General features: G+C 38.6%; 1 protein-coding gene across 9 annotated transcripts in view; it reads right to left on the bottom strand.

The window, feature by feature from the left end:
* Positions 1–418: 418 nt before the first annotated feature.
* MATCAP2 (microtubule associated tyrosine carboxypeptidase 2) overlaps positions 419–14,496 on the bottom strand; it is a 95,386-nt gene continuing 81,308 nt past the window's right edge. For 8 of the 9 annotated variants that reach the window (XM_033428280.2, XM_049715222.1, XM_004269903.4 and 5 more), the window contains 2 exons: positions 10,135–10,232; positions 4,244–6,874 (listed from right to left, as the gene is read on the bottom strand). In XM_033428280.2, coding sequence (XP_033284171.1) covers positions 6,713–6,874; positions 10,135–10,232 — 260 coding nt within the window. In that variant the 3' untranslated portion in view covers positions 4,244–6,712. Of the gene's footprint in view, positions 4,027–4,243; positions 6,875–10,134; positions 10,233–14,496 lie in introns of those variants that run through there. The other variant, XR_004483352.2, reaches the window with a different exon arrangement.

Raw genomic sequence — 14,496 nt, 5'->3', positions numbered from 1 at the left:
TCATTGTGGTTTTGTCTTTGGACATAGAGTACCTTTTTTGGTAGGTTCCAGTTTTTTCGTCTATGGTTGTTCATCAGTTAGTTGTGATTTTGGTGTTTTTGTGATAGGAGGTGAGTTCAAGTCCTTCTACTCTGCCATCTTGTCTCCTCCTTCAAGAGTATTTAATTTAAAAAATGTCCAGTTTTTTTCCTTGGCTTGTGATTTTGGTTCTAAGGTATGTAACTAACTGGAAATAGCAGTGCATGCAGAATCATTTATACAGTAGTAATCTATTGTTGTAAAAAATGATGAAGGATGAGGAGGAGATATATATACATATATTTGTGTTTGCCTGTGTATGCACAAACTGATAAGTTTTATAAGAAACTGAAAATAGTAGTTATCTCTGGTGGGAGAGAACAGGGATGGGAGCCACAGGTGGGAAGGAGAATTTGTATCATTTTATTGCATTTATTAATATGAAATTTAAAAAATTTCAAAATGCAGTGATTAAATCTAGAATTCTGCTAACACACTGAATAAAACAATAAACATGAACTCAAAAATGCAAGAAAGATTTAAAGACCATATGTGCATATAGTAAAGTCAAATAAAAATAGTATGGAGTAAAAGTGAGTTTCCTTCTTACTCCTGGCTCCTAGTCCTTCAATGTCACCACTCTTACCTGTATCTCATGTAGCCTACCAGAGATGTTCTGTGACTATACAAGTGTACATGTACATACACATACCGTTCCCCCACCCTTTTAAAAAATCAAATAGAAACTGACTTCAAACACCATTCTGAAACATGCTTTTTACTTAACAATAGATTTTGGAGATTGCTCTACAATGATGTAGAATCTAAATCAATATGTACAGGCCTACTCTATTTTTAAATAGGCTATATAGTTTTAACATATAAATATGTCATCTAACTAGTTCCTTGCTAATGAATTTTAAGCTTGCTTCCACTCTATTTTTACCACAATGTTGCAGTGCAAAGATACATCTTTGCACAGATATATGTGTACATATATTTTTGCATATGTGTGCAACATATATATGATGAATAAGTGTGTGATAGTGTGTGTGTGTACTTATTGTGGAATTGTTGGGTTAAGGATATATATGCTTTTAACATTTTCATGTATTTTCTAATAGAGCTCTAAAATCAACTTATCAAAAACATCCTTTTGAGATTGTGCTTGGAAGCACCTCTTGGAAGGCAGATCTAGTGGTAATGAACTCTCTCAGCTTTAGTCTGTGTGGGCAAGTCTTTATCTCTCCTTCATTTCTGATGGAAAACTTTGCCAGAGTATTCTTGGTTGGCAGTTTTCTCTCAGCACTTTGAATATATCACCCCACTGTCTCCTGGCCTGTAAGGTTTTCACTGAGAAATCTGCTAATAACAGTATGGAGGGCCCCTTTTAAGTTACAAGCTTCTTTTCTCTTGCTGCTTTTAAGATTCTCTTTGTCTTTTATAGTTTTATTATAGCATGTCTTGAAGAGGATCTCTTTGAGTTTGGTGACCTTATGAACTTGGATATCCAGATTTTCCCTCAGATTTGGGAAGTTCTCAGCCATTATTTCTTTAATAAGCTGTCTGCCCCCTTTTCCCTCTGAAACTCTAATAATTTGCAAGTTGTTTCTTTTGATTGTATCCCATAGATCACATAGGCTTTCATTATTCTTTTCCATTGTTTTTTGTTTTCCTCTGACTGAATAATCTCAAAGCTCCCATCTTCTACCTCACAGATTCTTTCTTCTGACTGACACATTCTGATATTGATGCTACTATATTTTTCATTTCATTCACTGTATTTTTCTACTTCAGAATTTCTGTTTGGTCCTTTATGATTTTTGTTAAACTGCTCATTTTATTCAAGTGTTTCTTGATTTCATCAAATTGTCTATTCTTGTAGCTCACTGAGCTTCCTTAAACAGTTATTTTTCATTCTTTATCAGGTAAATCACAGATCTCCATGTCTTTGGAATCAATTACTGGATTATCATAATCCTTTGGTAGTGTCATGTTTTCTTAAGTTTTGCTTTGTTGTCTTTGTATCTGAAATAGCAGTTGCTTCCTCTAGTCTTTACTAACTGCTTCAGCAGAGATGTAACTTCAGTCATCCCTGCTAGAGATTCTGAGGCTTCCTCAGATCAGCTATGGGTAAGCCTGCTCCACACTTCTTGGCCTCTTATGGCAGAATCCTTAAGCTTGTATATCTTCTCTTGAGTCTGCAATGCAAAAGGTTAGGTGCTGACGATCTCCCTTCTGCTTTCCCAAGTGTGGGGCTAAAGCTCACATTTGTGGTCTCCCTTGGGCCTGCAGATTCAGTTGGGCTTTTTTTGCATGTTCACTAGCCGTCTGCCAAAGCTTGCTCTTGATGCTACCAGGAGTGAGACAGGAAGCCACAGGGTGGGGGATGTGTGTGGGTGAGGCACATGGAGCACTACTGGTTCCCATGGGCTGGTCAGGGAGACCCACTGGTAAGGTGTCCCCAGTGCCATGGGGGCTAGCTTCTTGATGGGACTGTGAGTTAGTAGGCTCTGTGACTCTTTAATGCCCTCCAAGAGTCCTATCTGCTATTCTCCTAGCACCTTCCCACCCCCTCATCATGCAGCTCAAGATTCAGTAGTCTGGATGAGGCAAGAGAGAAATGGGCCTCTTTGGTGGCTTCCCACATAGTTGGAGAAGCTGGGTACTCAGTCACTTGCATTTTCCTCTCCAGGAGGAATCACGGGCTGAGAAGGTCTCTCTTGGCCCTGAACTGTGCCACCTTGAGGGAAGGATAATGAGGATAAAATCAAACTGTTCCTCTTCAAAGCATCTAAACTCATTTATTGCTCCAAAAATGTGCTGAAAATTCTTCACTGGAAACCCAGACTTTCACAAAGGTGCTCTTGTCTGTGGGTGACTGTCTAAGATAGTACTTTCCAAGGGTTTCCACACTGCAGCCAAGAGGGCCTGGAGCTGGTTCGCAGGCCACTGCAGGGTCCATGCCAGGACCTAGGTCTGTATGCCTATAAGCCAATGCATGGGCAGGAAAGATTCCTACCAGGTTGCCTGGCGATTCCTACAAAGTTGCTTGGTGTTGGATCCCTAAGCTCCCACCAGGTCATTTCTGTCTGTATATGGATACCAAATTGCTGTGGGTGGAGGACACAAATGAGGGGAAGCTTTTTCAGCCATGCTGATGTCACTTCTGAAGCTGGTCATCTTTTGTTAGGATAACTGGATAGCTGGGAAGAAATGAATGCTCAGTAATCTCTTAGTGGTCAGATTTCTGCTCTTCGCTTCGTCCTCTTTTAGGTACAATTCTTTTCAGTTCTGAAGGCTAGAAGTTCAAGATCAAGGTGTTGGGAAGCTTGATTTTTCCTGAGAACCATAAGGGAAGGATCTGTTCGGGGCCTCTCTCCTTGGCTTGCAGATGGCTGCCCTCTTGCTTCCTCTTCATGTGCTTTTCCCTCTGCATACTTGAAATTCCACATATTCTTAAATCTAGCTAACAAACACTGGTATTTCTCATCCTGGCAGTTTCAAGATATTAATTCCTTTAGCCACTAGAATCAGAGGGAACAAAAATGAATGAAATCATAGCCAGCTGACAAGGTTTTCACAAGTGCCATAAAGGTTTGAATTCAAAGACCAAGACACTTAAGGATAAAGTGCTGACTCCCTTGCGCATCTGCTGAAGGGCTCAAAGGATCTCCTCAGGGCCTGTGATGACCCAAGCAACTGTATTCTTGGTCTACTCCTTCCCCTAGGCTAAGTTGCTCAGGTTCCAAACAAGCCTCGCAAAGAGTGGTAATAAAATACTGTAAGTACTCACTACTTTGCAAGTGATCTTTGTCTGTGTGCTTCAAACACATGAACAGGCCCATTTACTATGGTTTACATTCTTTTGGTAACACTTTTTGGGTATGGTACTGGCAGTGCTGTAACCTGGGTGTGTGCCACTCTTCCTCACTGGACTGTGGAACATTTCTTGTCTTCATCAGAGGACCTCTGACACTCAGCACAGATTCTGCTCCTCAGTTGGTTCTGCGTAAAAGTTTATTCAATAAACAAACAGGGTAGTAAATTAAGACAGAATTTTCCCTCTCTCCTTTTCCCTATGCCCCATGGGAGTATATGCTAATTAGGGGAACTAATTAGGGGAAAGGTAGAGTGTGGCAAATATATTTCTCTATAAATAAGAATACTAGAAGACAAACATGATTGATGATATTTTCAATAATTACAATAAAAAACCCAGAAATAGCACAATAAAAATATAATTAGGTTTTAAAAGAACAGAAGTTTGCATGCATATATATCCAAATAGTTCATTTAAGAACCTCAGTGCTATTTATTTCTATTACAGCTAGACACAAAATGCTCAAAGATTGAAAATATAAAGAAATGAAGACTATGGATTTATGTTTGCAGACTATTTTACTTTGAAACTGTCTGGTGTGAAAACCTAACAAACAGTTTATTAGAATTTGGATTTGATACAACTATATGTTAGAATTTCAGTGGAAAAAATTGATGAAATCCTAATGATCAACAGCCTATAGTAAATGACTATTCTAATTAAAACGAGTATGATCTTCAACTATTCTCCTAAGTACTGCTGCTGTAATTTTCTATTTATAAAAACTTTCATTTTAGAGAAAACTGACCTTAATGCTATTTCAAGAAAAAGAATAAACATTAAATCTTCAATCTCAACTTTTAAAGCTTAGAGCTCTTTATTTAAGTATTTCTGCTAATCTTAAACTACTTTTGGTTCATTGCTAACCTTTGAAATATCTTAATGTGATTTAAGGTCTTTTTTTTTGGTCTGGATAGTGCTCACATTTTTTGTCCTTATACCAAAGCAGTAAGGCAAGAAAGTGTTTCCTTTTTCAGATCACGTAATATCTATCCATTTTAAAATTCAGGGACTACAACCACTACAAACAATCCTACCAATAGGAAATTAAGGCTGCTGTGATTTTCCTTTATATTTAAACCATAACATAAGATTAGCAGTGTTATTGCCTACAAATGCTGAATTTATAATCATTTGACCTTAAGTCACAGGACATAGATATTGCCATTTCTGTCTGTACTTCAACTCCAGCACTAAGACATTGTTTTCACAGTTACCTTTGATAAGTCTGAAGATGAAGTCAGAAAACACTACACAAAGCTAAAACTGGATGACTCTGCTACAAAGAAATAATGCTTGAGAGGACAAGAGTGGTCTTCTGGTGTCTGGTTAGTGTTGGTGCACTGTGCCCCCAGTGCAGGTCACACTCCAGCCAGCATGACACAGGTATGGGCACCTTCAGTACTCTAAAGGGCCTTGCCTGCTACTGCCAAAGGTGAAATGCGTGGCTTTGCAAGAACTACCAGGTGCCAATTAGAGTATATCATGTTTGCTGGAGTATATCATTCTTTGAGGCGCCCTTCCAGATATGTGAAAGAGAAAAATCCCATAACCTTGTCTGCCAAAGAGTTTCTAAAATGTGAACCAGACTTTGCAGTATACATCTACCAGTGTTAGCACCATATTTAAGTCTGAATTGAGGTAAACTCTCAGATAGACTTTGGGTAGAAATTACAGTAGCAATTTTGAATGGGGGTGTTTACAGCAGTATTCTTTCAGATTAAGTTTGAAAAACTACTTGATCCCAAGTATACCTATTATACCTATCCAAGTATATATTGAAATTGATAAATTACAAAGCTAGATATAAGCTTTTAGCAGGAGAAATGTAGTAAAACAGAATTCATATTCTTGAAATTCAAAGTATGTCATTATTGGCTTGATGAAGTCAAAGATTTTGATAAAATACCGAGCCAGTATCACAAAGCCAGTTTATCAAATGACAATGCCCAGAAATTCTGTTTCTCAGAGTATATAGTCAAGCTTACTGTAGATGCTACCCAGTCAACATCCAGCTCCTACATGATACATCCCCTGCTCATTGCTCCATTTAATAAAAAAGGTAAGTAGCTTCTCTCTTCCCCAACTATTTTGATTTATGTAGAGAAACCTCTGAGACTTGGGAAGCAAAGACCCTAAAACTTGGTTAAAATTTTGAAGGTGTCCAGTATGTTTCAGCAGATGAAAACCAAATTTAGTTAAGGGATAACTGGACAAAATATGGTAATCTTCTATTTTAGTTCCTATAAGCTAATAAGGTGAAACAATAATGTGTAAAATAAAGAACTATGAAAACTTTTCAAATTGCTTTTCCCCTCCCTTTAACATTACTTAACATATAAGAAAATAAGAAACCTTAAATTTCTTATTTTCTAGCTTTTGGGAGCATAACACAGACTAATTTTTCAAAGGAGAATAATTACCATTATTTATTAAATAAAATATTACCTTGAAGTTTGAACAACACAGGAATTCCATCTCTAGTAAGAGCTGGTCTTGGTTCTCAAGCAGAAGTTTATCACTCAATTTGACCAAGATTCCTCAAAAACACCCATCAGCAGTATTTTCATCTGACTCTGTTGAGATTCAGATGAAAACAGGAGTAACTTTCCCCTGTAGGCCTATAGAAACATTTTAGGGAAACAGTTTAAAGTTTGTTCTTAACCTAAATATTGAGCTGAATACTGCAGACCATTCTTCAGAAAACTCATGTAAACAGTCATTCTTCTTTTATAAATCTGCTGGTGCTAACTGCACCTAATTGGTAATATACATAGAGGTATAGCTTAGCTATGTTTGCAAGAATGCTAATTAATATATAAGATCTTTCAGTTCCCTGTCAGTCAGTTCATTCACTTCCATGATCTTCTCTAAGTGTTCCATATATCGGCCATGGTCCTGCAGAAAGTGAGGGACCCTCATGTTTTCAGTAACTGCCAATCCTTTTAAGCGATCCACATCTTCATAAGAGACCTGAAAAAAGGAAGATGGGTTACTTTTTAAATGTGACTACCAGTTAAATTTTGAAGAGCAATTTCTTCCTTTGGTCTTAAGTGAAACTTTACGTAGACTGTTTTTGAAATTACTCCCTAATACCTGGAAAATGACAAAATTTACTGTGTTAAATAAGAACGTATTTATCTGCCCCTTCATACCATGACTATATATATATTTTTAACATCTTTATTGGAGTATAATTGCTTTACAATGGTGTGTTAGTTTCTGCTTTACAACAAAATGAATCAGTTATATATATACATATTTTCCCATGTCTTCCCTCTTGCGTCTCCCTCCCTCCCACCCTCCCTATTCCACCCCTCCAGGCGGTCACAAAGCACTGAGCTGATCTCCCTGTGCTATGCGGCTGCTTCCCACTAGTTATCTACCGTACGTTTGATAGTGTATATATGTCCATGCCTCTCTCTCGCTTTGTCACAGCTTACCCTTCCCCCTCCCCATATCCTCAAGTCCATTCTCTAGTAGGTCTGTGTCTTTATTCCTGTCTTACCCCTAGGTTCTTCATGACATTTTTTCCCTTAAATTCCATATATATCTGTCAGCATTCGGTATTTGTCTCTCTTTTTCTGACTTACTTCACTCTGTATGACAGACTCTAGGTCTATCCACCTCATTACGAATAGCTCAATTTCGTTTCTTTTTATGGCTGAGTAATATTCCATTGTATACATGTGCCACATCTTCTTTATCCATTCATCTGTCAATGGACACTTAGGTTGCGTCCATGTCCTGGCTATTGTAAATAGTGCTGCAATGAACATTTTGGTACATGACTCTTTTTGAATTATGGTTTTCTCAGGGTATATGCCCAGTAGTGGGATTGCTGGGTCATATGGTAGTTCTATTTGTAGTTTTTTAAGGAACCTCAATACTGTTCTCCATAGTGGCTGTATCAATTTACATTCCCACCAACAGTGCAAGAGGGTTCCCTTTTCTCCACACCCTCTCCAGCATTTATTGTTTCTAGATTTTTTGATGATGGCCATTCTGACTGGTGTGAGATGATATCTCATTGTAGTTTGATTTGCATTTCTCTAATGATTAGTGATGTTGAGCATTCTTTCATGTGTTTGTTGGCAGTCTGTATATCTTCTTTGGAGAAATGACCATGACTATATTGTTAAAAATCTAGTCAGTATTTGATTTAACAATCTATCTTGGATCTACAGTTTGTCTAGAAATTAAACAACTAAACTTAATATATGTGTGTGAAAGACTGAACCTAAACAAATCTCCTGCCTAAATCTAAATATAAGAATTGGGACTTCTCTGGTGGTCCAGTGGGTAAGACTCCATGCTCCCAATGCAGGAGGCCCAGGTTCGATCCCTGGTTGGGGAACTAGATCCTGCCTGCATGCTGCAACTAAGAAGCCTGCATGCCACAATGAAGATCCCACGTGCTGCAACTAAGACCCAGTGCAGCCAAAATAAATAAATAAGAAAATAATTAGAATGTAAATACTGTATTATTAAGTTAGGAAAATCAGCACAATTATACATTAAATTCCTTTTTCTATTTAATTGGAGAAATAATGTTTTGTGTTAAAAATATCAAAATAAAAGCAAGAGAATTTAAGTATTTTTAAAAATTTCACATCTCTTTCATTCACTTGAGTAAGAAGCCAGTCTTTCATAAATATTATATTAATTTATAGAACTTAAAGTTTCACCCCTAAACTTATCTTTCAACTTTTAAATTCCAAAACATAGCTGGCTTTAAGAACTATTATCTTCTGATCAACACTCTTCCTGGTTCAGTAGGAAGGCTTTAAATAAATCATGTTCATATTAAGTTTTATTTATATAAATAAATTGAGTATATCACTAAGTGTAATAGGTTATAGGAAATAGGTTTGGTGTTGATATTGGCATGGTTTTGTAATTTATCTTAAACCACTCTAAGTTTATTATAAGGAGAGAATGAGTAAATATACTGATGTTGGGAAATAAGGTTCTCATTTTAAGAAAAGAGATACATATATGGAATGGGGAATGCCTTTATGATTTAAAACAAATATATGATATGCTCATTGACAAGGTCTAGAAGCATCAGCACTCGAGTAGTGATGTGCACACCTCGTGCTCAAGTCTTGTTTTCTAAATACCATTTCCCACTAAAAAGAATCAAGACTTCCTTAGAGAAACATCTAATCTCAGATTTGGGTAGGAAAAGTGTAAGGTGAGCCCAGAATATTTTACTTTGCTTGAAAACATGTAGACATGTTTTAAAAACCACAGGAGTAGCCATTGGAAGAGCTGAATAAAAAAGTGGAGGGAAATGTAACAGAATTCAAAGATCTCTGTTTTGCTACCACCAGTGTAGTAACTGATTTGGGCAAAAATCATCAATTGATGTTAAAATCATTTCTGGAAAGGCTATTAGACAATGGTACATTTGAAGGTATCATCCCACAAATTACTTATTAATGGAGGAAAGGTACCATTATAATGGAGAGATCTGGCAGTAACTAACCCAGGTGATTATACACAGTATCACCAATACTGGGACAAAATATCTCTCTAATGTGATGCACTGAAAAATGCATGACTCACTTTAGTATTCTTGGCAAAAATGTTTAACCTAAAGCTAATTACAAGGAAACAATCTGATAGTCTAGATTCTAGGAATTCTCAAGGAAATTTTCCTGGATTCTTAAAAATGTCATAAAGACTATGGTGAGGGGGACTGTTATAAATTAAGAGATTAAAGATGATAAGCGAATGCAAGGCATAAATCTTGACTGGATCCTGGGTCATGAAAAAGAGCTACAAAGGACATTTTGGAGATGATCTGGGGAATATAAAATAGACTTTTTTTTAGATATTATATGGAATCAATGATAAATTTCTTTAGAAAACATATGGTCATGTCAGAATATCCTTATTCTTGGGAGATACATACTGAAGTATGAAGGGGAGTAGAGTTATACCTGCAGCTTACTTTAAAATACTTTAGGAAAATATGCATATAAAAACTAATAATATATTCCCAAATTTCCTATTCTCTTCTTTATCTCTTATTGTCCACAAAGGAATACTGTAATTTGGTTCTGTGACAGAACCTCATTTCTTCCCTCCTGTTATCACATAAAGGAAAACTACTCCAACAATAAAATAAAAACAGTTTCAACTTGAGTCTTATTTAATCATGAAATGAGCTGGAGGAAGTGTTGACCTGGTACGTTTGCAGACTCTGTGCCATTGGTTTCACTCACCTTCCCCAGGGCCGTAAGTAGATGAAAGTCAATGGTCTCTCTATATCGGAGGATTTGCAGGATACCATCCAAGTATACCTGGTCTTTACTGAAACACCCTGGAGGAACCAGAACAGTGTTTACTTTCTGATGTTTAAAAAAATTATTAAGTAACTAAATACCAGCCCATTCACTTTACTGTAGGAGTCAGTCCTGTACTTAAAAAATAAGTAGGGCAAATTAGAAATTTAACTATAATCATAACATAAAATGTAAGGTCTTGAGAAGTACCACAATAATTACAGCCTAGTAGCTTCCCTTTAAGAATTCCTTCTCCCTGGCTCCCCACTCCCCATATTTAAAATAGCATTTTTCCCTAAAGAAACACAGAGCAGAAACTAACACAACATTGTAAAGCAATTATATTCCAATAAAGATGTTAAAAAAAATTATCCCATCCTCACCTCTACCATTTGATCATAAGCTTAACTTCCATGATTAACTGAAGGCATTTGGGTGGGGAGGGCTGGAAGAGGATAGTTGTAGATTAGTTAAGTTTCAAAAGGGGCCAATGTGGAGACATGGGATTTCAGAAATTCCTGGGTTTTTTATAAGAAATAATACCCTTTACCCCATTAAAGTTTAGGTGATTTTGATACTATTCCTCCCTATAAAAATGAGAATTAGAACTGGATTTTAAAGCATATGAAAAAATATGAAATAGACATGAAAATTAGGAATAGCTCATAGATCTGTGCTTAGATAAAAAATGGTATTCTGCTTACAAAGAAAACCTTTCTCCCATCATGACATAACTTATGTAAATTTTTAAAAATTTTGCTCTAGAATTAAATGGACTAGAATTCTACCAAATGGAGAGTCATACAATAAGAAATTATTGTTGATGAGTTCCCAAGACGGTGGGCTAAGAGGGCCGAGCTCACCTCCTCTCACGGGCACACACCAAAATTACAACTATTTACAGAGCAACTGCGAGTGAGAAAGACTGGAACCCACCAGAAAAGATTTCTATAACTAAAGATACAAAGAAGGAACCACAACTAGATGGGTAGGAGGGGAGAAACTGCAGTATAGTCAAGACCCAGATCCTGAGGTGAGAGACCTACAAATGGGAAGATAATTGTAAGTACAGAGGTTCTCCAGAAGGAGCAAGAGGTAAGAGACCCACATCAAGCTCCCCAGCCCAGGGGTCCTGTGCTGGGAAGACGAGACCCCAGAACGTTTGGTTTTGAAGGTCAGAGGAACTTACTTTCGGGAGACCCAGAGGGCTGTGGAAAAGAAAGACCCTGCTCTTAAAGGGTGCACACAAAATTTCACATGCTCTGGGACACAGGGAAGCAGCAGTAATTTGAACAGAGCCTGGGTCAGACCTACTGGTGATCTTGAAGAGTCTCCCAGAGAGGCAGGAGGCAAATGGAGCTCCCCTGGGGACACAGGCACTGGTGGCAACCATTTTTGGGAGTTAATTCTACCACATTGAAACTGGCGCTGCAAAGCACCATTTTGGAATCCTCCCTCTAGCTTACTAGGCATGGGACCCAGCCCCAGCCCTATCCCTACTCACCAGCCTATAGGCACAAGTACTGGATCACCTCAGATCAAGCAATTAGCTGGGTGGAAATATAACCCCACCTACCAGTAGACAGACACCAGCCCCAGAACAACCACTGCATGCTATGCCAGGACCCAGCCCAGCCACCAGCAGTTGGCACCAGTCCCAGGACTTGCTGGTCCTCCAACCACCAGGGGGACAATAAAAGCTCTGAGACAACTTGGGCCCCTTAGAAATTACCCCAGGATCAGGCCGCACTTACCAGTGGGCCAACACAACCTTTGGGACACCCCAGGTCCCACAGCCAGCTGTGTCATGAACCAGCCAACCCACCAATGGTCCAAAACCAGTTCTGAGAATGTAGGCCCTGAAGCCAGAGGCCCCAGGACACGGCTCAGCTAGCCAATGGGCCTGCACTATCCCCATGACCCAGCTTTATCCACCAGTGGGCCTGACAGAGCCCCAGGATCTCCTGTATCCTGATGCTGCCCACCAGCGGGCAGACCCCAGGATTCACCCAAGCCCTAGCTCTGTCTACCAGCAGGCCAACACAAGCTTTGGGACACCTCGGACCCCATACCCAACTGTGTCAGGATCCCTCCACCTCCTGCTCAGCAATCTGACAACAGCTCTGAAATTCCTGGGCCCTGTTGTCAGACTCTGGGACCCAGCTCTGCCTGCCACTAGTCCAACACTAACCCCGGAACCTGGCTTCACCCACCAGTGGTAGGGCAACAGCCCTGGAGTCTTATGGACCCTGATTCTGTCCACCAGTGAGCCAGCACTAGGCCTGGGGACCCTGAGGTTTTGTAATCTGCTACCTTGTGACCAGGTCCCACTAACCAGCAGCATCTGCACAAGGCAGGTGCCTGGCAACCAACTGGGCTAGGGGCCAACCAAGCCTACCAGACCACCCACGTAGCTCATCAAAACTGAAGAACCAATGCAGCCCTCTTAGGGGGAAACTATAGAGCATATAGCATGGGTGACAAGAGGGGAGTGCGCAGTGGGATGCATAAGACATCTCCTACAGGAGACTACTTCTTCAAGGTACAGAAACATAACTAACCTACCACATACATAAAAATAGAAATAGCAACTTAGATAAAATGAGGCCACAAAGAAACATGTTCCAGACGAGGAAACAAGATAAAACCCCAGAAGAACAACTAAGTGAAGCGGAGATAGGCAATCTACCTGAGAAAGAGTTCAGAGTAATGACTGTAAAGATGATGAAAGAACTTGGGAAAAGAATGGACGTACAGAGCAAGAAGTCAGAAGTTTTTAACAAAGAGTTAGAAAATATAAAGAACAACCAACCAGAGATATAGAATATAACTGAAATGAAAAATACAATAGAAGGAATCAACATTAGACTAAATGATACAGAGGAACAGGTCAGTGAGCTGAAGATAGAGTAGTGGAAAGCACTGCTACTGAAAAGAAAAAAGAATGAAAAGAAATTAGGACAGTTTAAGAGCCCTGTAGGACAATATCAAGCACACTAATATTCACACTGTAGGGGTCCCACAAGGACGAGAGAGACAGAGAGAGAGAGAGAGACTGAAAACATAACAGGTGAAAACTTCCCTAACCTGGGAAAGGAACAGTCACTCAAGGCCAGAAAGTACAGAGTCCCATACAGGATTAACCCAAAGAGAAACCAAGACACACTAATTAAAATGACAAACATTAAATATAAAGAGAATATTAAAAGCAGCAAGGGAAAAGCAACAAATAGCATACAACAGAATTCCCATTAAGTTATTGGCTGATTTTTCAGCAGAAACTGAAGGCCAGAATGGAGTAGAAATATATATTTAAAGTGATGAAAGGGAAAAACCTACCACCAAGAATAATCTACCCAGGAAGGCTCTCATTCAGATTTGATGGAGAGATCAAAAGCTTTACAGATAAGCGAAAGCTAAGAGTCCAGCACCATCAAACCAACTTTACAACCAATGTTAAAGGAACTTCTCCTGATGAAAAAGGCCACAACTAAAAACAAGAAAATTATAAAATCAAAATGATCAACAAAGGCAAACATACAGAAAATGTAGGAAATCATCCACACACAAAGCTAGTAGGGTGATAAAAAGACAAAAGTAGTAAAATAATCTATAACCACAATGAGCAGTTAAGGGATACACAAAACAATTAGCTGTAAAATATGACATGAAAAACAGCAATCATGAAGGAAGGAGAGTACAAATGTAAGATTTTTAAAATGCATTTGAAATTAAGAGCTCAGCAACTTAAATCATGCATACACAGACACACACAGACACACACACACACACACACAGACTGCTACATAAAAAGCTCACGGTAACCTCAAAACAAACACCTATAATAGATACACACACAAAAAAAGAAAAAAGAATCCGAACATAACACTAAAGATAGTCATCAAATCACAGGAGATGAGAACAAAAGAAGGGGGGAAAAAGACCTATAAAAACAAACCCCTAACAATTAACAAAATGGCAGTAAGAACATACATATCAATAATTACCTTAAATGTAAATGGACTAAATGCTCCAACCAAAAGATAGAGGGGCTGAGTGGATACAAAAACAAGAACCATATATATGCTCCTACAGAAGACTCACTTCAGATCTAGAGACACACACAGACTGAAAGTGAGAGAATGGAAAAAGGTATTCCATGCAAATGGAAATCAAAAGAAAGCTGGAATAATAATACTCATATGAGACTAAATAGACTTTAAAATAAAGACTGTGGGGTGAAGTCAAGATGGTGGACTAGGAGGATGTGGAGTTTGCATCTCTGCACAACTAGGGTACCTG

Source organism: Orcinus orca, chromosome 9, assembly GCF_937001465.1.
Source record: "Orcinus orca chromosome 9, mOrcOrc1.1, whole genome shotgun sequence".
Lineage (NCBI taxonomy): Eukaryota > Metazoa > Chordata > Mammalia > Artiodactyla > Delphinidae > Orcinus > Orcinus orca.
Note: the sequence above shows the minus strand (reverse complement) of the source record. Positions and strands in the feature narration are given on the sequence as shown.